General features: G+C 34.5%; 2 protein-coding genes and 1 long non-coding RNA gene across 3 annotated transcripts; 1 reads left to right on the top strand and 2 right to left on the bottom strand.

The window, feature by feature from the left end:
- Positions 1 to 1,061: 1,061 nt before the first annotated feature.
- Positions 1,062 to 5,828, bottom strand: LOC111995592 (CASP-like protein 2B1). The gene is given in 4 exon segments (XM_024027501.2): positions 1,062 to 1,501; positions 5,026 to 5,158; positions 5,259 to 5,331; positions 5,334 to 5,828. Coding segments are annotated over 4 exon segments (603 nt in total). The 5' UTR covers positions 5,482 to 5,828; the 3' UTR covers positions 1,062 to 1,252.
- Positions 5,829 to 17,399: 11,571 nt separating this feature from the next.
- LOC136069850 (uncharacterized) lies at positions 17,400 to 19,556 on the bottom strand. Its single transcript, XR_010631053.1, has 2 exons — positions 18,025 to 19,556; positions 17,400 to 17,667 (listed from the first exon to the last, which is right to left on the bottom strand). It is a non-coding gene; the product is annotated as an uncharacterized LOC136069850 (long non-coding RNA).
- A 1,306-nt stretch (positions 19,557 to 20,862) lies between these two features.
- On the top strand, positions 20,863 to 27,157 carry LOC111995610 (protein NAR1). The gene is made up of 11 exons (XM_024027523.2): positions 20,863 to 21,257; positions 21,403 to 21,473; positions 23,234 to 23,387; positions 23,651 to 23,837; positions 24,115 to 24,241; positions 24,485 to 24,659; positions 24,750 to 24,799; positions 24,879 to 25,050; positions 25,575 to 25,701; positions 25,831 to 25,922; positions 26,518 to 27,157. The coding sequence occupies exons 1-11, from the start codon at positions 21,132 to 21,134 to the stop codon at positions 26,668 to 26,670; spliced, it is 1,434 nt and encodes a 477-aa protein (XP_023883291.1). The 5' UTR covers positions 20,863 to 21,131; the 3' UTR covers positions 26,671 to 27,157.
- The last annotated feature ends 267 nt before the right edge of the window (positions 27,158 to 27,424 follow it).

Below are 27,424 nucleotides of genomic sequence, written 5' to 3'. Positions count from 1 at the left end.
ATGTTTACATTTATTCACTTTTACATTTTAACGCATAAAAGTGAATGTGAAATAACTACTGTGGAAAATGTGATGTGAAGGGGGAGGCCCATAGAGAGAAAAGGGAGAAGGAAAGAAAAAACAAAATTGGACAGCAGAAGGAAGGTCTACAGCTTCGATCTTACCATCTAGTAAAGTCTTATCAGTCGGTCTCAAATTTNTTTGGAAGCCACCCTTAAGTAGAAGGCAAGTTAGCATACATCATTTTTAATATTAATTTAATAAAATTTGGTTAAACGGATATCAAAAGAGAAAAAAGATTTTTTTCCTCTAAATTTGGAATAAAGTGTTATCTTTCCAATTTTAAGGAAGAGGAGTGTAATTAAAAAAAAAAAGAAAAAGAGTCAAGTCATTTAATAAAGAAGTTGACACAACTAATACCTTACTTTTGAATATGTTATGTAAAATGAATTTTTTATTTTTTATTTATTTTTGGAGGGACTACCAGCTAAAAGTAGGTTAGATGGCCATTTTATTTTTTGAATTTTTAGGCAATATTCAATTTGAAGGGGAATAAGACTTTATAAGTGTTAGCTCAAATTTAATTAAGGATAATGGTAGTGAATTGTTTGCAACAACCTGAAAATAAAGTCTATTTTGTGCGTGTATTTTTTTACCTTCTTTTTTTTTTTTTTTTTTTTTTTTTTTTTTTTAATTTTTAGGTTCATTTCAAGGCAAATAATGAGTAGATAATTCTTTTTTCTTTTCCTTTCCTTTTTTTTTTCTTTTCTTTTCTAGTTCATTTTAAGGAGAATAATGAGTAGATAAGACTTTTTTTTTTCTTTTCCTTGGCTGGTTATTTCCCGTGAATGCCAATGTTAAATTCAGTTAATTGGCCATTGTCCACTTTAGTATAATATTTATTTTTGTATAAATTTCAGTTAACTTAATTAATATTTTAGTTTGATGATAAAAAACAATTATTATAACATGGATCCTATAGGTACAGATGCCATCTATAAAATTTATTTCTTTTTTTTAATTTTTGTAGCATACTAAAACAGACTTAACACAGCTGTACATGTAGAAACCAAGCCTCAATTTATTTCTATATATGCAGAGTGTCACAAGCCCATTTTTCATCATCATCATACATAGAAGGCATCCAAATTACATAACCATGTGGGCAAGAGCTAAGAGGGTATTGGACTATAGATACATATAACTAAGATAAGTCTATTAGTTACAACCGAGAGTTAGCCTACCACCACCTTCACCTTGGGCTGCCCTTGCCCTTGTTCCCACCATACAAGCGGAAGAGGCTAAAAGCAGACATACAAGAAATGGCAACCATGCTAAGGCTGACTAAGAGTGCACTCGCTATTCCCTCACCAATTTGGTTGCAATACTTCCCATACATATTGCATATCTTCATCCATTGCAGTTCTGGCTGCCCCAACTTGGAAATCACTGCTGATTGTGCAGTAGAAGCCACCGCGGCCACGGTCACATACGCCATTACCTGCATAAACAAATTAATTAGTTTTTCTTTTTAATGGAACAAGTTAATTAATAATATAGATGAAACACGACAAAAGAACAGTTGCTACATGTTGCATCAAATTGATAGCACTAATTAGAGGCATTTATCGCGGAGGAGTACCGAATGACCAGTGGACTTTATGGACTTTAGACATGGTATGAGTATGACAGCCATGGATATTATATATATCTTCACGAGACAACACTATGCAAATTATCTACTGCCAAAATTGAAGATTATCATTTATGATCACCTCCAAATTAATCTAACAAGCACCCCTTCCTCATTAGTTATAGCTAGCACATGCAGTCACATATTTTACCCTTTCCTCCATAGCAACTCTAATTAGCTTGTGAAAAACGTGTCCAAATCCACATTTTTGACACACTAGTTTACATTTACTATTTCACAGATATATCCACAATTGATACAAAAATGTCTACATTTTAAAAATGTTTACATTTATTCACTGTATCAATTGTCTACATTTTAAAAATGTTTACATTTATTCACTTTTACATTTTAACGCATAAAAGTGAATGTGAAATAACTACTGTGGAAAATGTGATGTGAAGGGGGAGGCCCATAGAGAGAAAAGGGAGAAGGAAAGAAAAAACAAAATTGGACAGCAGAAGGAAGGTCTACAGCTTCGATCTTACCATCTAGTCAAGTCTTATCAGTCGGTCTCAAATTTTATTTAGGAAGTACATTAATTGAGGTCATAAATAATAGTGCAAGGCTGCATTTAATTCACACGTGAAATGTTTCATAATCATAAGAAATAGAAACAAAAATACAAGAGGCATCTACTTATTAGTTTGGATTGCTTAACAATGATATATATATATATATATATCAGCATATGTGGCCCAGGTGTGTTCATCACTGACTACATTCTACCGATTTGGACATCATGAGATAGTCACGTGAAGGGTACCAAAAATTTATTGGAAGACATGAAGCAACAGGATGTGATCAAATGGCCGAATGAACACATGCATGTGGCCTTGTTGTGCCGATGGTTGTTGTTGTTGTTTTTTTGGGCTAAATATTGTGTCGGTTGTGATAGTGACAAAAATGATTCATCAGACGTGCAAAGAAATGGCCCCACTGAGAATGCAGAAAATGATCTTTGGTTCAAATATATATATATATATATATATATATTACAAATCTAAAGATGCACAACTACGTCATTTAAAATTTTAAATAATATGGTAGTAGTCTATATGAAATAAAATTTCAACCATAAAAATAAACAAAATGGATAGGATTCGAAAGGGAGAGGATACTTGTTGCGCAGTGTGCTTATTGCTATTTGTAATTGTATGACTCTCATGCAACTCTAGTGGGCTGGTTTAGTGGTTTTTTATGTCTCATGAGATTCATAAGGGTTTTGGGCTTAAAATTCCGGGTCAGCATCTTGAGGCCACCACAAGAAACACGCACTCAAGATAATAGTCAGGTAATCGAAGAGCTGGACACGCATGCAAGTATGCGACTAATTGTGACAAAGTTCTCAAGGGCCTAGACCTTTCAAGTTGATGAATCTGTTGCTTTGTATATTAACCTTCGGTTTGGCTTAAGAAATAAGAAGGAAAAGAAAACAATCAGATTAAGATCTTTGTTGACGATTCCTATACCAAATGAATGCTTTTGGGAGAAGAGGAAGATCCTTTTGTTTTTTAACCCTGAAAATATTAGAAAAGGTTCTGCAAGAGTGCCACAAGGGCTTTATAATTGGGAGTGGAGGGAAATTCCTAAAACTGAGAAATAAAGTTAGGCTTTCATTGAGGCATAAAATTGGGAATGGTGAGCATATATTTGAGTGTAGGGGAGATAACACCTTGGGAATACTCCAATTGAGTAGTTCATATAACATATAGGGATACCGCTTAACCCAAAAGGCTTAAGCCTATGAGTTTGGGCCCAATTATGTTATATTAACAACTCTTTGTCATTCTTATTCAATGTGGGACTTCACTCACTTGTGTATACTCAACATTGAGTGGCATGATGATTGACATATTGATGACATTTTTGCTCTTGGATTATGGCAACAGAATCATGTACAATATCACTAACAAACCTCCTGATAAGTATTACTAATAATCATTGGAACTGGCCTCTTGCCAAATCTAATAGTGTGGCTGATATTGAAAGCAAGTTGGGTGCTTTAATTGTAAGAATAGTTGGAGTTCTTTGTGTTAAAACTTAGCAGCCTATTGTGTGCTAGTTGCAACTAGTCTGTTTCCCTGAGAACATTCCTAAACATGCGTTTGTTGCTTGGTTGGCTATCTAGAAAGATAGGCTTACTGGTTGGGGTTATAAAGGTGATCTTTACTACAGGAAAGAATTGAGACCAGAAATAATCTTTATTTTGCTTGTCCTTTTCTAAAAGGGTGTGACTAACTGCTTTAAGATGTTTGATCAATAGGCAAGTAGGGGATTGACTGAGTTGTGAAGAAGTTGGGAGTTGAAACTTTTCAGCATACTTTGTGTATGATAGCCTGGTCTGTGATTATTACCATCGTTGATGCGATCCAAATGCTGAAATTTATAACGAGAGTGTTAGACCTGAAGAAGAGTTGGTTCATGCTGTGTTGTTTAATGTCAGGTGTCGGATTTCTTGGTGCATTCGAAGCTCTATTCTTAACGGATCCCTTTGCTGCCTTTGAAGAATTCCATTGTGTTTGTGAGTTTTAATTGTTTGTGTTTGTACTTTGTAGTGCTAATGATGTTTCGTTAGCCGGTTTGTTTCAGTTGTGGCAGTTGGTTGTAGTGCTATGTTTCCTGGTATCTGTTATGTTGGTGTTGTTCACAGTAGTGTGGCAGCTTCTATAGTCAGGGCTTGTTTTGGTGTTTATTATTGTTCTGGTGTATATTGCTGTGTGAATAATAAAATTTTCATTCATAAATAAAAAAGGCTCATTTCAGCATCTGAAATTCATTTTCTAGACTATTAAACATAATAAAAACAATGGAGCTCAGTATAGCTGGTATACATTCAATTTTGTTTTAATATTCATTTTGCAAATAATCCAAACAAGGTCAATAACACCTTTTGGGGTGAATAGTTAAGTGTAATTTTGTTAATATCTAGCTGAGTTCAATGTTAAAAAAGGGAAAAGGTTATTAGCACTATCAAAAAGAAAAACCAAAATCTGGGTAACTTGACCAAAAGGGGAGGAGATGAAATATCGGATCCTACCATCATGAGACATGATATTTAAGTATTTAACCAATTGTACTAACCTTTTACCATGTTACTGTGTATAATCCTAATCAAACTATGAACTTTACTTTCAACATCTTCAGGGTAACATACTCCTTCAGAATCTGAAGTTCAGATTTGTAATATTTTTCTTGTTTCACATGGATTTTCATGAATGCCAAGTGCAAAAAGAAAAAAAGAAAAGAATAAGGCCATAAAGAAATTAGCCTAAAGTGTAGATCTTTGCTTTGTTTTGGATCATCATAAAAAAGCCTAGAAGGCAATGTACCTGATCACCAGAAAAGATTGCCCAAGCTAAGGGCTTGCTGAAAAGCACATGCCCTCTAATCATGCTCACAACACAACGCAACACTTGCATCAACGAGTAGGCAGCAGCTATCCCATTTGCTATCACCAAAAAGCTGCAGAATATGGTAACACAAAGCGAAATTTGATCACAAATAACCTCAAAGAGAGAGAGAGAGAGAGAGAGAGAGAGAGAGAGATGGTTTGAGATCTTACACAAGAGCTTTCATGTCTGTATATCTAGCTTCCTTTCGGATTGAGAAGATTTCTCTGACCTGGGAATCAGTCCCACAAGAACAGCTGCAAGAACTCCAAGGCCACAGATCACACACCTCAACACCAGCTCTGCCACCCTCACTCTCCTATCAACTACCTTCACATTCATGCTATGAGACACTGGGACATTCCCAGGACTTATACCAACACCCAAGTAGCTCATCCTTAATTCCCAACACACACACTTTCAAAAGTCTAGAAAAACACAGAAGAGAAGTTAAGAGTCTTAGAGACAACCCTCAAACTCACACAAGGCTACCCAAGCACTTACACACAGCCACCAGCAATAATTCCACTACTTTAATACACACACAGGGCAGACACAGCTTTTATTTATTTATTTATTTTTTTCAATTGCTCAATATTTGGTGATGGAGATTAGTGCAAGCCTGTGAGGTGTGCCAAGTGGTCAAAGCTAGAGGCAGCAGAAATGCATGACCTCTGTATTGAGAAAGAGTACCTCATCCTTTTATAAGTATAGCATTCAATGGGGCTTTTAAGTTTCATAGGTCTAGTTCTGTATTCAAAGGACCCATAATATTTATTTCCTGGGAGTTTTATAGATATACTAGGGTCCATATGGAAAATGATAGACGGACGAGGTTCATTTGTTTGTTAGCAATGCTACATAAACACACAATTTTATAACATTTTTTATACATGCATGTGGCAAGTTTGTACTCGTTTTTATTTGAGCTTAGTATTCACATTATTCTTTAGAGAAATGTTAATTGATATCATAAGGTTCATTTTTAAGAATGATTATTATGGAATTTAGCTAATAAAAAAATGGTATGAATTGATGAGGGGATTAAAAACTAATAAATAAAACTCAAAATATTAGCTCTATTGACTCTACATCATATAAAACAGATCCAACATTTAGCAGTAAATCAAAATAATTAGACATAAAATTATTTCTTTACGGACATTAGTGTTTGTTAACACTATACCACGTTAACTAGTATTAAATTTTTTTATTTGTATTTATAGATTTTATTTATTTATTTATTTATTTATTTTTTCAGGGTCGTCTTTCTTTCTATATTTCTTTCTTTCTTTTTTGGACGAGGCAGAGTTATGTCCCAACTCCCAAGGAGTCAGATAAGGTGAAGAAGGCCTTAAATTTTCTCATTGAACGATGGAGTGGTCAGTGGTGGAATTTATGATGCCCCATTACTTCCGCAAACTGCAACAGGCCATTTCAGAAAATGACAAACTAGAGAGCTTTTACCCAACAGAGTAAGTGCATGTTTGCTTCAACGTTTTCAACCAAAAAGTCCGTTTTTGAAGAAAGTTAAATCACAAAACCCGATTGGATAAGTATAAAATGTAATTTTTTGAAAAAAGTTGTGTTTCGAGTTTGTGAAGAGAAACGCGCAAAGTGAAAAAAAAGCTCTAAGATGCATTTTGGAAAAAGTTTGTGTGCATTGTCATATATCTGTTGGATGATCTTGAGCAATTACTAAATTACCTTTTAATAAATCATGCTCATTGTGAAAATTTTTTTTAAAAAAATTTACAAAAAATTTTACATTTGGTGAGAAGTAAAATAATTATGTATAATAGTGTGTAAAAAAAATGTTTTGTAATGGTCAGATAAAACATAAAAGTTGAAAAAAAAGTTGTCTATATTTTTTTTTGGTTGTAACCGTAAGTAGTATTAATCTTACCAAGTACGAACATATGCAATAAAAAAAAGGAGAGAATGGTAGTTTGCAAGCTTAAACAAAAGCAAGCACAATAGGGGCAAAAGCTGATATGGTAGATAAGAGGAATGATTAAAGTGGGTCACTTTGTCTTTGATGTTGATTTGCACCCTGTGGTGGTAGTAGGTTGTGTGATCTTATCACATGTTAGCATGATGAAATGTGACCATTTAGACCACTTATTATTCCCCCTTTGTGCAACTGACTCCCACAAAGCCACGCGTTTTCTTAATCCGATAAACTTGTTTTAAAAAGAAATGACGGCAAAAATTCTCATCTTTGCCTTATTCTGTTCTGTCTAAGTTTTTCCCGTGACAGAAAAGAGATAGATTTTGCTTATATATATATATATATATATTAGGGTGTGTATTATTTAATATATATTTAATTTTCGATTTTTTTTTACTACATATTCCTCTAAAACACTTGTTCTCTCTCTCTCTCTCTCTTAGCGCTTTAGAGGCTGTTTGGCTCTATATTTTTCATCACTCAATTTCTGTCACTCAATTTCCATCACTCATCACTCATTACTTATTACTCATCACTTTAAAATACCAAGGCTGTTTGGCACCATCACTTAATATTTTTCATATTATTTGTGGGCTCCATACCTGTCACTGGTGTAGTTTTTTTTTTTTTTTTTTTCAGTATCACCGAATCTAGTGAAAAAGAATAAAAAAAGCTGAAAAAAAAGAAAAAGAAACCTAGATCAGATCACCGAACCTAGTGAAAGAAGAAGAAGCACACACACACACACACACTCTCTCTCTCTCTCTCTCTCTCTCTCTCTCTCTCTCTCTCTCTCTCTCTCTCTCTCTCTCTCTCTCTCTCTCTCTCTCTCTCTCTCTCTCTCTCTCTCTCTCCACAACAGCAACAACCATACCCCCACAACCCTCCACTACCATAAACCCACAACCCACCACTACCACCATAAAACCCAAGATCACAACCCAACACCACTGGAAATCCACCACCATCACCACCAAAATCTCAAACCCACCATCACCCAACCACCATCACTAGTCTTCACAAAACCCAAATTAAAAAAATTTTAAAAACCCCCATTACAAAACATAAAGAAAAAAAAAAATTCTAAACAACCCAAATAAAAAAACCCTATCATCGATATGAGCAATTCACGAAGGAGTAAGATGGCTATAGACCTATGGCCATGGAGAAAACCACAAATCTGAAGAAACCAACAAAAACCCACATCCAAAACCACCCAACCACCCAGGGGCGAAGGTAAGTAATAGGTTGGCCCCACCCAAAATTTTGAATTTTTTATAATATATATAATTATTTTTATATTTTTAAATTTTAGTATACAAAAATAAGAGTTGCCCCCCCCATATAATTGAATCAATTCAATGATGTTCTTAAAAAAAATAATTGGTCTAATAGTTATAGAGATATTACTTTATTTTTCATAATTCTATTTTTTATTGTAAAATGTGCTCTTATATCTGTAAAATATTTGATAAAGTTTGGCACCAAACATGTTTGAATTTATCTCTTTCAACTCGTTATGTGGCGATTAACAAGTTACTGACTCATTTAAATAAAAATCTTGTCACTAAAACAACACATGAAATGTCTCTTTAATAGCCACATAATGAGTTAGAGCAAGATAACTTCAAATATGTTCGTAGCTAAACTTATTCTTCCAAGTTTTGGATCAGTTTTTAAAAATTGCATTAGTTCAATGGAAAGATTTTTTTTTACTAGCTTTAGTATAAAATTTGATAATTTGTGTCGAAAATAATACTTTTTAAGAATTTCATTATGAGAATGGTAAAAATGAATTTTATTTTATGAAAGATCGCCATCAAATATAATTTTGATTGAAAATACTAAATTTTTTGTTGTTGTTGGGTGTGTGTGTGTGTGTGTGTGTGTATAGATATAACTTATGAAATAAAAAATGTGTGTATGTGTGTGTGCGCGCGTGTGTGCGCGCGCGTGTGTGTGTAATAAAAAAGTATGTATGTATATATATGTGTGTGCGGAGTTATCTTTAAAAATATATTAGTGTTGTAACTTGACCTCCCTAAACAAAAATTTCTGGCTCCGCCCCTGCAATCATTGCAACTCACATCCAAAACCCATATCTGTAAGAGGAAGAAAAAAAAAAACAAATCTGCAAAAAACCCCCAACAATCCAGCAAATCCAATGCCACAACTAAGCTCACTAAACCATCACACCCCACAACACCACCAAAACCAGTGCCGCCATGAGACACCACCCAAAAACCTAGATTGTAAAGAAAAAAACAAAGAAACCAAAAAAATAAAATTGTGAGAAGAGGAAGCTTTCAACTCATGAGATTGGTGAGTAGCAAAGCAACACAAGCATGCTTTGAGAGGCAAGAGAGAGAAGACAAGGGAGAGAGAGAGAGAGAGAGAGATGAATAAAAAAAAATAAGTAAAATTTTTAGAATATCTATCCATACCATCTCATATTAGAACATCACTGAAGTTCAATGCTATTTTTTTTTTTTTTTAATTTGACACATCTGATGTAGGTGGGTTTTTTGTGTTTAGTGTGCTGTATGCTAAAAATTTAGCATTTAGTACAACTAATGTTAATGCTCTTATAAACGAACCTTTGAGGCCCTGAGTTGGTTAGGGGTATTTCCAATAGGACTTGTGACCCATAAAACAAAACAAAAACATTGGACTTGTGGCAATTAAAGCCGCACGTTGCCCACAACAATTCAAATTCTATATAAATAGTCAATTGAGTTGAAATGTATTAAGAAACAACTATTTTGTGTTATTTATTGTATTTATATATATATATATATATATATATATTTTTTTTTTTAAATATAAATAAAGAAAAAGAAAAAAGAAGAGGATGAAAGATTTAGTGGGAATGAAAATCTTTCGCTGTTTGGATTTTTTTTTTTTTTTTTTTTTTTCCCTTGGTTGAACCAAAATTCACTATATCTTCTCTGATTTTTTTAAAATAAAATAAATGTATGAAACTAGTCATATTAGCTAATAGAGAATTACTTGAAATTATTTAGTCTTACCGGAAGAGTCTTTCCTCTTCTCACAAAGGGTATGGACCCTACCATAACATGAGTCCAAATCCTCTACAAGAATGAATAAATTTTGGAAAATTAAAAGCACAAACAATTTTCTTTGGAGCCATATTTTGGTGAAGTGATAAATTCAAAAGTATCAGGAAAAGGAAACCACTACATTACATAGGTTGTTCTTGCGTTCTAGAATTTGATTCAAAAACCTCCCTTGTGAGTAAATTTCGTTTTTGCAGTCATCGTTTATACACTGTTCTTTTTTGTCACCATATGGAATCTGGGGACTTTATTTATATTTTGGTATCTTAAGCGCATGGTAGTTGGTATCTCCCTTTGTACTTTTCTAGTACATGAACCTAGTAGTATTTTGTTATCTTATGCACCAAAATCTCAACAAAAAAAAAAAAAAAAAAGAAAGTGAAGAAGAAAAGAAGGCAAACGGGTGAAACCTATAACCTCGTCATCGAACTCTACCTTATAAAGTATATTCCCATACATAAAATATTTAAATTAACGATTAATTGTACTTAGTCACCTTTTCATCATATTATTTGCAGTATGTATTCTAAATTTTAAAATTATGCAATCAACACCCCAAATCAAGAATAATTTGTGATATTCACGTTCACCATCCAAATTCGTAATCCACTTTGCAAATGATATAATAGGTTATATATATATATATATATATATAAACAATGATATAATAGGTTTGTGGTGGACATTGTAAATAGTCTTACAATTTAGGATGCACGTTTTTTTTTAAACTAAAGTATCCAAATCTCTTATATTTAACTATTCCCTCAAGCATTTACAGTCCCCTAGCTCCACATACATGAAGTTATTACAAGAAAAAATCCCTTGGAGTGACTCCAAGATGCTAACAAGAGAACCTAAAATTTCATAGATATCATGAGATTTTAGGAACTACCAACTCTTTAAAGATTGGAGGTATATTTCTATTGCTCTCATAGTATAAGGTGGATAGGATAGTTAGGCCCTTGTTTGGGAACAATTTATATAACTTATTTAGCTTTTTATTCGCTGAAAATGTACTAAAGTATATTTATATTTTTGAAAATATAAGGAAAAAAAAAAAAAGAGTTTTTAAGAAACTACACATAAAAGCCAAAAGCAAAAAAGCTGACCTATAATCCAATGCCCAATTGACATTAATGGTTCGTTTGGGATTCGCTTATTTTACTGAAATTGAAATTTTTTTACTGAAAATATAGTAAATAAAGGTAAAAGTTAACTAAAATAGTACAGTGAGACCCATAAATAGTACCAAAAAATGCAGTAAGACTCAAGAATAGTAGCAAAAATAAGCTGAATGGTAAAATAAGTTGGCAAAAATAATTTTTGCTAAACGGACACTAAATTAAACATTGAGGCCTTGGCCATTACAAATTAGCATTGAATTAGACTGTTGATTCCAAACATTTAAATTCTGAATTGCATATTGCAAATACCCCTATACTTTATGTTGGATGATTGTGCTTAACCTTTAAATTAATGCTGATGTCCCAAAGTCTCATTTTCACTCAAATTTTGGAGATTTGGGACCCAATAACTCACCCAATAGATTAGCAAGTAGCAACAATCAACCAAATTTTGTAATTACTATCGTGATTATCCAAACTTGGAAAGTGACTAACTATTTATCCCCACCTTCGATTTTTTAACTTTATTTTTAATTCCTTCCTCCATCAATCACGTATGCAACCACCCCGACAACAAAACCAATCCCAAGTTATCTCACCAATAGGAAAATCAATCCCCAAATATATCAATCATCAATGAGTGTCACTTCCTCGTAGACAAAGTCACGATTCAATACCATGACCGTATTGACACAAAGAAACTAAACCAGAGGGAAATAATTAAACAAGAGAGAGAAAGAAAGGGATTAAGGAGGGAAAAAGAAGAAGAGTGCATTGGGATTTTAAAAAAAAAAAAGAATAAACGAAATATAGTAATATAATAGATAGATTGTTGGAGATTTTTTATTTATTTCGTTTTAAAAAAAGTTGACTAGCTAACATAGAAAAATGAATTCTTAATTAAAAATTGGGTGAAATTTTGGCTCATTGATACCAAACAACTTCCAATTTTTATTTTTATTTTTAAAAAAAAAAAAAAAACCCTTCAAACTCGGTACCATTTTCCATCCAAAAACAATATTGAATTCTAAATAATAAGAACTAGGAGCATTTGCATCAGTCTATCTAAAATTTTTCATTTCTTTTAGCATTACATCCTTTTTTTTTTTTACACCAGCACTTTGTAAAAACTTCCACATCAAATTATTTATTTTACACTATATTTTATTAAAATACTACTTGTAGGGACTCAATTTAGATAAGCCCCAACAATACATTCTAGAGTGGGATGAAGAATTAGGCCCTAACAGACTAACAACGTTACGCCCAGAACCTTTTCTCGTTGAAGGGGGATGAAGCCAACTTAGTGCTAAGGGTAGCTCCTCGGCCCTTGTCCGAGGAGGTTCTTTCCCCATCTGTTAGGGCTTAATTCTTCATCCCACTCTCTAGAAATGTATTGTTGGGACCTATCTAAATTGAGTCCCTACACTACTTTTTATTTTATTTTTTTTTATTATTCTTCCAAATACCTCTCTCTTCCTCGACAAACAGCCCCTTCAAACAAAATTTCCAACTAGCTTGAAGCCAAACAAGAAGAAAAAATCTAGTCAAAGCAACACCAAAAAAAAAAAAAAAAAAAATTTCTAACAATCTTGAAGAAAAACTTATGCTAGTAGCCAGATTTTATCATCAATCCAAAACAAACCCACAAATTTCTCAAATATCAAATGCCCAAATTAATCTAACCTAAAACAAATACCAATAAAAACAAAAGAGCACAAAATCATAGCATTTTTCCAACCTCTTTGGCAGTTGGTTTCTTCAATTTTTGCTCTTTTTCTCTCACTAAAATGAGTCTAAGGATCTATTTGGATACTGCTTATTACTGAAAACTAAAAATATTGTAGCAAAATCATTTTTTAAAGGTGTGAATAGTACCGTGGGACTTAGTTTTAAAGTTAGATTTATGTTTTTTCATATTTGCAAGTCCCATGAACAATACACGGGACCCAGCCAAAAAATGTAAATGCATTGCTATCCAAACCTAGCCTAAGTGTCTTAATTTAATTGCCCAACTTGCTTCCTTGCGATGATAGCGGCTTGATGTTTGTGTCCGCTTTGGAGTGAAGTGGAGCTTTGTTGGAGCTTCAGTAGCAGTGTATGTGTTTGTTGACGGCATGGCTGAGATGTGGGTTTGGTCATGTTTATGAGTTTATGTAGGTGAAGTATTCGATGTTGGGTCTCTTTAGGGGATCTTGTGTTTGGAGAGCAAATTTGATGAGAGAGAGAGAGAGAGCAAATCTAGTGAACAATAATCATGTATATTTACATGGGTACTGTAATAATTTTGGATAATTTAGACAACTTTAGCCCAACTGATGTAGGTTTTTTGGGGTGCAATGTGTAAAATTAATCTCTTATTCTATTTCCTATGGTCTGATGTGGATGCTCTAACTATTTTGATATAAATATGTTGTAATTAGACCGCATGTTAAAAAGGGTAACATATATTAGAACTCAAGTAATTTGAGTGGCATTAATAGTGATAGGTCCCTTTAACTTATACATAATTTCTGTTTTAGGATATAAATGGAAATGTAATTAGAAGAAAACTTATAAACGTTTGATTGAAAATATTATAGCTTAGAAACAAACAGACAACATTAACAAAAAATCTAGAGAAAAAATTACAAATTTTCCCCATAATTGTGGAGTTGGTATGTTGTAATTAAGGCTAATAAAAGTGGTGTCACTTGTGAGTTTATGTGATTGTGACATTACTCTATTCACACAAGTAAAAAAGATTGCCAGAATTTTGGATTAATTACCAATTACCATTGAAGCTATGAGGACTTGCACTGTGCACCCATTTTTGTTTTTGTTTGTTTGTTTGTTGTTGTTGTTGTTGTTTTTTTTTTTTTTTTTTTGGGATAAACAACAATATTATTAAGAAAAGAGACAAAAACAGCAGCTAAGTTACCAAAAACCTAGATTGCTCCAAACCTTTTATATATATATAGATAGATTGCTCCAAAGCTATTACATCACAAAATATAGAAAGAGTAGCCAAGAACAAAACAACCTGAATATCCGTTGTAAAAAGACAAGACGAAACATAATCAACTTGTTTAGCCTCTCTACAAAATGACAGAGAGTTGAAAGAATCTGGAACTTTCCTTTAATTGAACTGATCTTGTAAAAGTGAATGAATGAAACTGTACAAGTCAAATGGAGACTAAATACAAAAACAGAGTAAGGCCTAAAATATCCCAAACTACACGGGATTAGTTACAATACATATGCCAGCTAATTAACTCACGTGTGAACACATTCTAGTTCACGTGTGAACATATACATTACTGAACACTACAATTCTACAACTACCACACTACACTAATTATCTCAGACTTCATTTCTTCTCCTCTTTCTTCTTTTTCTTCGTTCCTTTTCTTCCTTTTTGATCTGATTCACAACTTTCTTCAACAGTCCCCCTTAAGTCCAAAGTATTAGGCTCTGAGACTTGAACTAAAGAAGCTACCTATACTTGCTTAGATTGCTCATTTAACAGCTTACGTTGAAAAATGTCTTTCAGTCCTAGTTTCTCTGACAATCTCACAAAGGATGAAAAACCCAAAGCTTTAGTAAAGATGTCTGCAACTTGAGAATTTGTAACAACATGGAAAGTCTTGATCATTCCCTTCAAAATTTTATCTCTCACTAAATGACAGTCAACTTCTATATGCTTGGTTCTTTCATGGAAGACTGGATTTGATGCTATGTACAATGCAGCCTAGTTATCACAAAATAGCATAGCTGGTCTTGAATGCTCAATCCTCAAGTCCTTCAACAATTGCAAAACCCAAGTGATTTCACAGGCCACACTTGCCATAGCTCTATACTCAGCTTTACCTAGACCTGGACACAAATCCTTGTTTCTTTATTCTCCAAGAAATCAAGGAATCTCCCAAATATACTACATAACCAATGAGATACCTCCTTGTATCTGGGCATCCAGCCCAATCCACATCACAGAAGGCCTTGATACGCAACTTTGTGTTGCTTGGGAAGAATATGCCTTTACGTGGTGACCCTTAAATGAATTGAAGCACTCTGTGAGCTGCTTGCAAGTGTGGTTCCCTTGGCTGTGAGACAAACTGACTCAACCTATGCATTGCATAAGTCATGTCAAGTCTTGTCAAGGTAAGGTATAAGAGTCTTCCAATTAGTCTTCTATACTAACCTGGTTCCTCCAACAACTTGCCTTCATATTTGGATAACTTCAAGTTTTGATCCATGGGGAACTTAACAAGTTTGCTGCCAATAAAACTAGTGTCCTTGAGGATTTCCAAAGTATATTTTCTTTGGTTAAGACTGATTCCTTCATCAGTTCTAGCCACTTCCAATCCTAGAAAATACATCAATGAGCCTAGATACTTCAAACTAAACTTATCATCAAGAACTTTCTTCAAACTATTAACACAAGCAACATTATTTCCTGTCAAGAGTATATCATCAACATATACTAGTAAAACTGTGAATGAAGTTCCTTGAGTATGAGTGAACAAGGAGTAGTCAAACTTTGATTGAACAAACCCCATTTGTATAATAGTTAAGGAAAACTTCTCAAACCATTGTCTAGATGCTTGTTTGAGATCGTATAAACTCTTATTTAGTTTACAAACCAAATGATGCTCCCCCTTGCTGTGAATGCCAGGTGGTAAACACATGTAAACATCCTCAAGCAGCTTACCATGAAGAAATGCATTATTCATATCCATTTGATGAAGAAACCACCCTTTCACAACAGCCAATGACAAAACAATTCTAACTGAGACTGATTTTGCAACTAGGGAGAAAGTTTCTAAGTAATCCAGCCCATGCTTTTGAGTAAAACCCTTAGCAACAAGCTTAGCCTTATACCTCTCAATGGTGCCATCAGATAAGTATTTCACTCTATAAACCCATTTGCAGCCAATGGTTGACTTACCAGGAGGCAAAGGGGTTAAACTCCAAGTGTTATTCACCTCTAAAGCCTCAATTTCTTTGTCCATGGCAGCTCTCCACTCAAGAATTGAACTGGCTGTTGAAAAGAGACAAGTTCTAATGGAGTGGAAGAAACAGCCATGACAAAGGAGTGAAAAGCAGGTCCAAGGTATGAGTAACTCAAGTGATCTGAAAGAGCATAAGGCATACCAGAACATGGTTTGGTACTAGCAAATTGACAAGAGTAATCAAACAAGTAAGAAGGAGGTTTGTGAGACCTAGTGGATCTTCTAAGAGGAACAAAGGAAGTGGAATCACATGAAATAGGATTGGAAGACTGGGAAGCAAGAGAGGGATTTGTAACAACAATAGGATCAACAGAAATAGAACCTACAGAAAGTGGTTTGGTAGAAACATGGTCTAGTGAAGAATCAGGGATATTATAAATAAGATCAGATGGAGGGAAATCATAAACAGAAGCATAAGGAAAAACAAAATTATCCAAAATTGAAGTGGGAGATGGAGGGCACTCAGTATAAGGAAAAATGGTTTCATAAAAGACAATGTCTCTAGAAACATAGACAGAATTGGACTGAAGATCAAGAACTTTGTAACCCTTAATGCCATGAGGATAGCCAAGAAACACACATTTTCTGGCCCTAGGTGCAAACTTGTGCCTAAGATGAGATAAAGTGGAAATAAAACACAAGTAGCCAAAATTTCTTAGATGATGATAAAGAGCATAATGGAAAAGGATTTCATAAGGGCTTTTATTGCTTAAAGCCTTAGAAGGAATCCTATTAATAAGATGAAATGTTGTTAAGATGTAGTCACCCCAAAAACACAAAGGAGGTTTAGACTAAAACTGCAAAGCCCATGCAACATTTAGGATGTGTTGATGCTTCCTCTCAGCAATGCCATTCTACTGAGGAGTATCAACACATGATAACTAATGCAAAATACCATTATAATGAAAAAAATCTTTTAAGAAAAACTCTATGCCATTGTCACGTCCAATGGCTTTAATCGAGCAATCAAATTGATTAGAAATCATAGTTGCAAATTTAGGAAATAGAGATTGAGTTTCAAATTTATGTTTAAGCAAATAAACCCATGTGCATCTGGTAAAATCATCCACAATAGTCAGAAAAAACTTGTAACCATCAATAGTAGGAGTAGAAAAGGGACCCCATAGGTCACAATGAATCAATTCAAATGGTTTAGTGGTTACATGAATGCTAGAGAGAAAAGAGAGCCTTTTCTATTTTGCAAAATGGCAAACATCACAGCAAGAAGCTTTATTGGAAACATCAATATTTACAAATAACTTCAACAACTGAAGTTTGGCTAAAGAAGGGTGACGTAATCTAGAATGCCACAAATCTGAAGAAATAAGACTGACAATGGTGGCAAGAGCAGCTAAATTTGAAGGAGGAATAACAGCTTGAAGCGGGTATAAACCATTGCTTTCCATACCCAGACCAATCATGCTCCATTAAGCAAGGTCCTAAATGAAACACCAATCACCAAGAAAAATAAGGCAACAATGTTTGGTCTGAGTAAGTTTGCTAACAGCAATAAGATTAAAATTGAAGGAAGGGACACACAAAACATTTGTGAGTGTTAAGTGTAGAAGAAATTTGCACGGTGCCTATGTGTGTTACAACAACCTTTTCCCCATTTGGCAAATATACACAAGAATGAATTATAGAAGTGATTGTGATCAATTGAGAAACTGAGTGCACCATATGATCAATGGCCCCAGTGTCAATGATCCAAGAATTAGACTTAGAACATTGCTTATCAATGACTTGAGTAGAAAAAATAGAATGAGTGAAATTGGGAGGTATCCAAAAGGGATTACCTGAGAAATTGGAAGAAGATGACGAAGTAGAAGTAGCCGTGGAAGATGGAAGAGCAAGTGCCATCACCAATGCAACTTGTGATGCAGTCTGAGCACCAAGTCCATTTGGAGTATCAAAACCTGAACCTGATGCATTATGAGCTTTCAGAAAATTGAGAAGCTGTTCACATTGAACCTAAGAGATTGGACATTGAGGTTGAGTGGTTTGTTGGCAAGTCTGAAAACCAAAACCACTTGGAAAACCACCAAATCCTGACTATGAAACACCAAATGGAATCTGCAGGCCATTGTTAGGATGAGTAACATCACCATACTGAACATTAGAATGACCATCAAAACCAAAACCTCCTGTGATTTGATTAGCCATAGCCTTAGTCCCACCTTTTGGCTTATACCCTGGGGGATATCCATGAAGCTTGCAGCATTTGTCAGCAATATGACTAGTGAAACCACAATAAGTACAGACTGGTTTTTCCTTCTTAGAGTTACCTCCTTTTCCTCCGTTGTTTTGAGCATGACCTTGATTGCCTTGAAAAGGTCTAGTGCCATTCACATACATAGCAACAGGATCAATTGCTGAACTTGTTGAACCACATTGACAGTGTTACCTATGCTTCTCCTTTTCTCTTCTTGCAAAATCAATGAACATACCTTACTAAGAGAGGGAAAAGGCTCAATTAGCAAGATTTGCCCAATCAGAGTGCCATAACTGTCGTTCAACCCCTTTAAAAACCAAAAAACATGCTCTTTATGCTGTGCATTTAGCTGAGATGACTTAGAACCACAAACACAAGGATAATTACAAACTATGAAAGGCTAATTATTCACAAATTCATCCCATAAAGTCTTGAATTTGGTAAAATAGGAACTCACTGACATTGATCCTTGAACCAAATGTGAAATTTCTTTTGAAGTTCAAACAGTCTTGGAGTGTTGTCCTGAGATAACCTATTCTTGAGATCAATCCACAAATCTTTTGCAAAATTGATATAAATCACACTAGCCTTAAGATCAAGACTGAGTGAATTAGTCAGCCATGAAAGGATCGTAGTGTTACACCTGTTCCAAGAATTGAACAAAGGTGAAGTTGGAGCGGGTTCTGAAATTGAACCATTGACAAATCCAAATTTATTTCTAGAACTCAAAGCAAGAAACATTGATCTCGCCCAAGTCATGTAATTCTCAGGACCAGTGAGAGGCTGAGATGTGAGAATTAAACCAGGATTTTCATTTGCTGGTAGGAAAAAGGGATTATTGGCAGATTCATCTGCCATAGCTGCACTTGCAGTAGGTGAAGATGAAGAAGATGGTGCACTTGACGAATCTGAAGCCATGAGCAACCAAGAAAATGAAGAAGACTGAAGAAAATTAGAAGAAAATTTCTGTTTGTCAAGAAAGAAAATGAGGGAAAATATGCTCTGATACCATGCAAAATGACAGAGAGTTGAAAGAATCTGGAACTTTCCTTTAACTGAACTGATCTTGTAAAAGTGAATGAATGAAATTGCACAAGTCAAATGGAGCCTAAATACAAAAACAGTGTAACGCCTAAAATATCCCAAACTACACGGGATTAGTTACAGTACATATGCCAGCTAATTAACTCACATGTGAACACATTCTAGTTCACGTGTGAACATATACATTACCGAACACTACAATTCTTCTAGTTCACGTGTGAACATATACATTACTGAACACTACAATTCTATAACTACCATACTACACTACTTATCTCAGACTTCATTTCTTCTCCTCTTTCTTCTTTTTCTTCATTCCTTTTCTTCCTTTCTGATCTGATTCAAAACTTTCTTCAACACTCTCTAGAAGCCCACTTGAACGGAACAAACTAGCAATGACCTACTAACTTGGTGGTGTCTAAATATAAAACGTGAATCCTCTAAGGAGTAGCAATAGATGACCTAGAAATAGCATTTATATAGATATTTGCATCACTTTCAACAATAGACCATTCTATACAAATCATACATAATATATTAAAGTGGAAAAACTTAGTCTAGAATTTAAATTATATTCTAATTAAATTCCAATTTTGTGCCAAATGTTCTTCTAATTACTCAATTTTTTTGAATTAAAAGATCAAAAATTACCCTATTATTTATGTCAAGTGTTTTAAGATTTTAAATACACTTATACTCTATGTCAACATGTCCTTCCAATTGCACACTAATTGTGTGTCAATTATATTTACACCCGAATTCATATATGTAAATTTTAAAAATAAAAAGCTCATTTTGATACAAAGCAATGCACCATGTCATAGTGGAAATAAGTCAAGTTAAGGTATTTTATCATCCTTATTAATGAGATATCTTCAACATTAATGAAATAAAGATGAGTAGATTACAGTTAGCTCAACTGGTAAAGGTTCTGATGATTGAATAAGAAATATTTGGTGTCTTGGTATTGGTTTTTAACTGAGTCCACCACTAACATTACTTTTTCACTACCAATAATTTATAAAATAATTAATAAATCTATCATTTTCCACAAGTAAAACCTAACCCCTCTTGTAAGTAAAACCTAACCCCTCTCATCATTTTGTCTAGGTTCATCATCCTATCTAAGTTGAAAAAAAAAAACAAAAAAAAACCGGGAAAACAATAGCCTGGCGGGTTGGACAATTTTTGCTTCCCCTGGTTCTTACCCGTTACCCAATCCCATCACCAAAGTAACGTGAATAGTAGTGGACCGTGGCCGACACGTGCCTTACTGAGTGACAAATTCGATACTCTACGCGGCGGACCACGAGACCAAACAAACAAACCTTTTTTGACCTTGTTTTTTCAACAAAAATATCACACCTCATTGGTTCGGCAAAAAATATCCCAGCTTAATATCTCAGCTTCTTCGCAGGTTATAGTGTCACATACAATAATCACTTTCCCTTTCACCGCCTCTGAAGTCTGAACCAACTCTTCTTTCCTTTCCCTCTTTTCAGTTTTCGCCTTTCTCTCTCTCTCTCTCTCTGTAACGAAATTCCGTAGCTTCCGGAACCCTAAAGACAAAGAAGAAGAAGAATAAGGAGTCGCGGATTGAAGTCGCGGATTGAGTTCGCGAATTTAGAGAAGAAGAAGGAGAAGGAGATGTCGGAGAAATTCTCGGCGACGCTGCGGATTGGAGATCTGAGCGATTTCATTGCGCCGTCGCAGGCTTGCATAGTCTCTCTCAAGGGCCTCAAAGCCAATCCAACCAAGCCAGATAAACCTGAGGTTTTTTTATTTTAATTTGATTCAGAATTAGGGTTTTGATAAGCAAAAAGTATTCGTATTCAAGGGTTTTGAATTGAATTCTAATTTTTTTTTTTTTTTTATGAGTTCATTTGTCTGATTGTATTTTTGAAATTGTTTGATTAAGGTTTCGATTTCTAAAAAGCAATTGCAAAGTGAACCGGTTAAAATTTCACTCAAGGACTGCTTAGCATGCAGGTATTTTTCTCTTTTATCATGTACCATTTTCTATCTGTTTAATTGTTCTTCTTTGTTCTGAAATTTTTATTGAAGTTCTTATTAAGCTTTGTATGAAAAACATTAACTAATATTAGTTGTTTGCTGTAACATTTATTGGGTCCGTTTGGTTAGGCCTTTTGAGAGCTTAAAGGTGCGTTTTTTTAAATGCAACTACTCATAGTTATTATCATTATTTTTTTTTTCTTACAGGCGCTCATTTTAAACCTAAACCACCCTTATACAAACACACCCATTATAAATGAGTGAACTGCTTGTAGCTTTATTGATAGAGGTGTAATATATTCATAGAAATGCTATGCCCACAACACTTTCACAATAAATGATTTAAAAGTAATTTTAGTGGTGGGTTCAAATTAGAACGAATAAGTGAATAACAACTTACCACTTTGGATTTGGTGTGAAAATTTGTTGGACATAACACTTCTGCTGTATTCAAATATATATGATGTTAATTACATAGAACCTGATGGCATATGGCTTGCAATAATTTAGTTGCTTATATTTTGTTTTTTGGGTTATGTTTTTAATTGAATTAATTCAATCATAGTTTCTTAGGCTAGTGAACTTTTGTGGTTTCACTTGTTTTTGGGTACTCATGACTCACACTCAAGTGGGTTTCATGGACTGTTGCGTTTTGGGAATTTGGTGGCCTTGCTGTTTCTTGGCTGTTCGTCTTTGCAAATGCTAAAAAGGGGTTTTAAAACTCTGTTCTTTAAAAAAAGTGTGGTTTTAGAACTGCTGAAGCAAACCGCATCGATTGAAACTTTCTGTTGCAATTACACTTGTATTCTGTAAAGTAAAGGCAGGTGTACTATTTAACGTCACATGTGTTGCATATGACTATCGCCATGATTGGGTTTGTTGTAAGAATTAATCAAGTGGATTAATTTTCCTGGGCCTTTTTTTATAAGTAATGATATTTTATTGAGAAAGTAGATTACTTCATGTTCACAATGGTGTACTTAAAGTAATCTAAAAGAGTTACAAGGAATTATGCACAAGAGAGGAACAATTGGAGTTTCAAGGACACAGAGAGAGCTATGCCTGATATCAAATTATTTTCTTTCAAACTTTGTTGGAATGGATATCAACTTTGCATTGTCAGCCTTTATGTTCTGTTTCTTTGATTTGATAGATTAATGTAATTTGCGTGTTTGATTGTTTAGGCCCCAGCTGTAAATTCCCTTTTTGCTTGGATGAATCTTTTTTTAATATCAATAAAATTTCATTACTCATAATTTAAAAAAAAAAAAAAAAAAAAAGGGTTAGAGAGATTCTTTAAAATTTTAGATGGCATTGCCATGTGTAAGACCCCAAGCATGAGGCTAATCAAACAGAGTTTGAATCAATAGGGATTCCAACTGAGCTATTGATCTTTCAGTATCTTCTAAAGTACGGCTGTATTTTTTCCCTCCACAATATATACATCAAACAAAGCGGATCAAGGTTCCAAATATTCAATGATTGCTTCCCAAACCAATTTGTGCCATTCCTTCAAGCTGTTAGGAGGCTACTTGCTAAAATTGTTGTTAGAGTAATTGTTTAAGAGGCATTTGCTTAGAGATTCAGGATAAGATGTTTTAGATGCCAATATTTGGTCCTTGTATTGGTGACCTTCAAGTGGAACATATTGTCTCTCTGGTTGCTATGGACAATTTTTTCTTGATTTTCTTCCCATATAAAGCTCTTAAAATTTATGATTTCAATTGACCATGCAGTGGATGCGTAACATCAGCTGAGACAGTTATGCTGGAGAAGCAAAGTTTGGATGAGTTTCTTGCTAATGTTAATAATGGGAAGACTGTCATTGTTTCACTCTCACCCCAGTCTAGAGCTTCCCTTGCAGTTCATTTTGGCATCTCTCCAGTACAGGTGAAACTGACACTGTTTTTTCTGATTTACTGCTTTCATTTACTTATATTCTTGATTCTTCCGTCCTATGCTTGAAGATGAGTTTAATTTATAACTGCCATTTTTCTTTGTTGTGTTGAAGATTAGTCTAACTAAGGTCTATGCCTCAAGTTTTCATTAGTTTGCAGTAATAGGAAAATCCTTTAACCACTCATTGTACTTTTTGATAATTGGTACGGTTTACACACATTCACTTCTAACAGCGAGTTCTTTTCCAATTTCAGGTTTTCAAGAAACTTACAACATTTTTTAAATCCTTGGGAGTAAAGGCAGTCTTCGATACAAGTTGCAGTAGAGACTTAACCCTTGTTGAAACTTGTAACGAGTTCATCAGTAGGTACAAACAAAGCCAATCAACTGATGATGAAAGATGTAATTTGTCACTGCCCATGATTTCATCAGCATGTCCAGGTATACATGTCAGCCTACAATGATTCTGCGATGCTATTGGACCCTTCCTTCCCGCCCCCTGCCCCAACCCTCTCCTCTCCTAAAAGGGAACCCACAACCCAAAAAAGAAACTCCTGTGAAGAATTTGTTGTACAGTTTGGTGGATATGTGGTTGCATTGATTTTGGAGTCAGCATGGAGTCTATGGTTTTGAATTTCCTATTGATTAGAGATAGTGCTGTAGAGCATGTCTGAGTGTTGTAACATTGTATTTTGTTAAAATTTTCCTTTACTTGCAGGGTGGATATGTTATGCTGAAAAACAACTTGGGTCCTATATTCTGCCATATATATCTTCAGTGAAGAGCCCCCAGCAGACAATTGGATCGATCGTTAAGCATCATGTATGTCGAGAAATGGGTCTTAGGTAATCCATCCAGCTAATATCAATCATCTCATTTTATATCTGTGATGTGAAGCATATCTTCTCTTGGAGTCATAGGTTTATAAGAAAATTCTTTTAACCTAAGTTGTATTATTCTCTGAGGCTATTATAACTAGGATTAATTTATGCTGGTCAAGAAATTTCAGCATTTAGAATTTGGGCTTATAAATCTGCAGTTGGATAGTTCTTGATTATAATTTGATGGTTTTACAATGAAATTATTAGGCCAGACGAGGTTTACCATGTAACTGTAATGCCCTGTTATGATAAAAAGCTAGAGGCTGCCAGGGAGGACTTCATGTTTCAAGCGGAACCCCAAAGTGAAACTCATGAAAATGGTCTTAGCATTCCAGAGGTAGACTCTGTGTTAACCACAGGGGAAGTTTTAGAATTGATACAGGTGAGATTTAATGTGCACCTCCATTATTATTGTGCATTCTCTAACAACAGCTATCTATATATATTAATTTTTTGTGGCCAATTTTTGTAGTTAAAATCAGTGGATTTTATATCCATGGAAGAGTCCCCACCAGATAGAATGTAAGAATCACACTGTCCTTTTAAGTTTGCCTTTGTGTCATAGAGTCATTTACATTAGTTTCTTGTGATCTTCCTGCAGGCTGACAAATGTTAACGAAGAAGGGCATCTTTTTGGGGTCCAAGGAAGTTCTGGAGGTTATGCTGAAACAATTTTTCGATATGCTGCTAGATCACTCTTTGGAAGAGAAATTGAAGGTCCTCTTGACTTCAGAACAATTAGAAATTCAGATTTCCAAGAAGTGTCTCTTGAAGTAAGTTCAGACCTATCGAATTTTCTTCATATAGCTTGTAGTCATATGGAGAATTTTCTTGTAAGAAGCTTTGCTTAACAGAAACCATGCATTTTTTATGGGATATTGGCATGAGAATTTGACGTTCCCTCTAGCTAGACCTTTCCACTGAAATGAGCCTCATTGGACTTTGATTTCTGAACAGTCCCGACGTTCCTCTCTTCAGAATGTCATATGTGTTTTTCTTAGGGACCAATCTGATAATTAGCTCCATTTTGTTTTTTTAATTCTCATGCTTGACTATTTATCAAAATTGGGGGTAAGGCTGCCTACTGTGACCTCTCTCAAACCTCACAAAAGTGAGAGCTTTAAGCCCTGGGTACCACTTTTTTTATGCTTGACACTATCTAATTGTTTCACATCTTTATGTGCCCTTTTGGATTTCTCACACAACAAAAATTTGAAATCTTTTCATAGGACATATTATTAAGTATCTGCATTTTGCTGCTCATTATTGTAAGATATCATGCCATCTTTTAATGTAGGTGGAGGGGAAAACTGTTCTGAAATTTGCATTGTGTTATGGTTTCCGGAACCTGCAAAATGTTGTCAGGAAAATTAAAATTGGAAAATGTGATTACCATTTCCTGGAGATCATGGCATGTCCTGCAGGTATTTTTCATTTTTCCTTGTTTTATTTTGTTTAAAAAAAAATTTTCTTGTGAATGGATCATTTGCGTAATATATTTGGCCTGATTTTTTTTTTAATAAGAAATTTGAAATTTGGATATGATCAAACAGGTTGCTTGAACGGTGGAGGTCAAATCAAACCAAAGCCTGGGCAGTCTGCAAAGGAGTTGATTCAGTTATTAGAAGCTGCTTATATGGAAAATGTGAGTGTATTTGGAATTCTGGAAGTTTTTCAGATGACTTTCTGTGCTAGATTCTAGTACTTGCAAAATTGGGCTTTCATGTTGAAGCATATCTTGGTTTGTTATGTGATGAATTAATCTACTATTGGTGGGGGCCTAGTCCTTACGCATCCAGTAATCACACATTATTGAATCATCAACTTTGCTTACCCATGATAACTTAGGTTTCAATGTTATTTAATTGTCTCCCTGGAATGAACCTTATTGACCTTATTGATGCTTGATCTGCACAATTGGAATTTTAACTCTAATCCAAGGACATATCTTAAAGTACAGATATCCTTCATAATGGATTAACTGCCCCTAAAAAATCTCCAACTTAAATCCTTTTTAAGTACATAGACATGAGCAATCAATGATGCTTCAAATGGTATGGTGATTGAAATGAACTTATTGAAAATGCTACGTAGAGCTTTAGGGGATGATTTCATTTGGCTAGCATGTATTATTCACGCGCACATTCATTTATGTATTTACTTTGCTTTGAGATTTTCTTTGGCTTGCACATGGTCGTGCTTCTATGGTTCTAATTGTTTATGCTTTTATTACCATACAGGTTCAGGTAGCTGACCCTTGCAAGAATCCCCTTGTAAAAAGCTTATATGATGAGTGGCTAGAGCAACCAGGCTCGGAGAAAGCTAAGAAGTTCATGCACACAACATACCACCCTGTGGTAAAAAGCATTACTTCTCAGTTGCACAATTGGTAAAAAGTTTTGCTGTCCTAACCTCTGATTTCCTGAATTACGTTGAAAGTTGCCAAATTTGTCTCTCCATTGGCTCAACCCGTCAGATTTGTGTGGCCATCACTTCTTGTTCTGGGGATTGCATCCGTGGAGTAGTCCAGTTTTGATGAGAGTACACGGATTTTTTTTTTTCTTTTTCAATATTTTACTCATGTATATACTTCGTACTTGACTGTTAGCTAGAGAAAGATTACTTATGTGGCTATGTAATTCACCATCTCTTATCTTTTATTTTTTCTATTGTATTTTCCTCTTCTTCTTCTTCCTTTTTTTTTACCTCCTTTTAAACGTTAAAGGCTCCAAATAAAATTGTCTTCACTCATGTATTATCCTCTTGTATCTGAATAAGACAATTGAACAGGCCAGGGAATGATAATGGCCTGCTTCTGAAACAAAATTGCTGTCCTTATATGGTTCATATAAATATATATATTAAATTGGTTGCAATTGAGATGATGGAATGCGTTCTTTTTTCTTTTCTTTTTTTGTAATGATGGCTGGCATGGTTTTAACCGTTTTTTTTTTTTTTTATGGCGAGTGTTAACAACCATCACAGGTTAAAATAATTTAGGTTCCATTTAAAAAAAATTGGATAAAGAGGAGAAATTGTATAAAACTGACATAAAGCTGCAAACCACAATTAAGTGATGTGTGCATATCTCAGACTGGCAATTGTGAAAGCCATTGACAAAAATGCGAAATACAAAAGGCAGACTTT

The sequence above is a fragment of the Quercus suber genome, unplaced genomic scaffold (assembly GCF_002906115.3).
Source record: "Quercus suber isolate HL8 unplaced genomic scaffold, Cork oak 2.0 scaffold_193, whole genome shotgun sequence".
Taxonomy (NCBI): domain Eukaryota; kingdom Viridiplantae; phylum Streptophyta; class Magnoliopsida; order Fagales; family Fagaceae; genus Quercus; species Quercus suber.
This window is presented reverse-complemented; position numbering and strand designations above follow the sequence as displayed.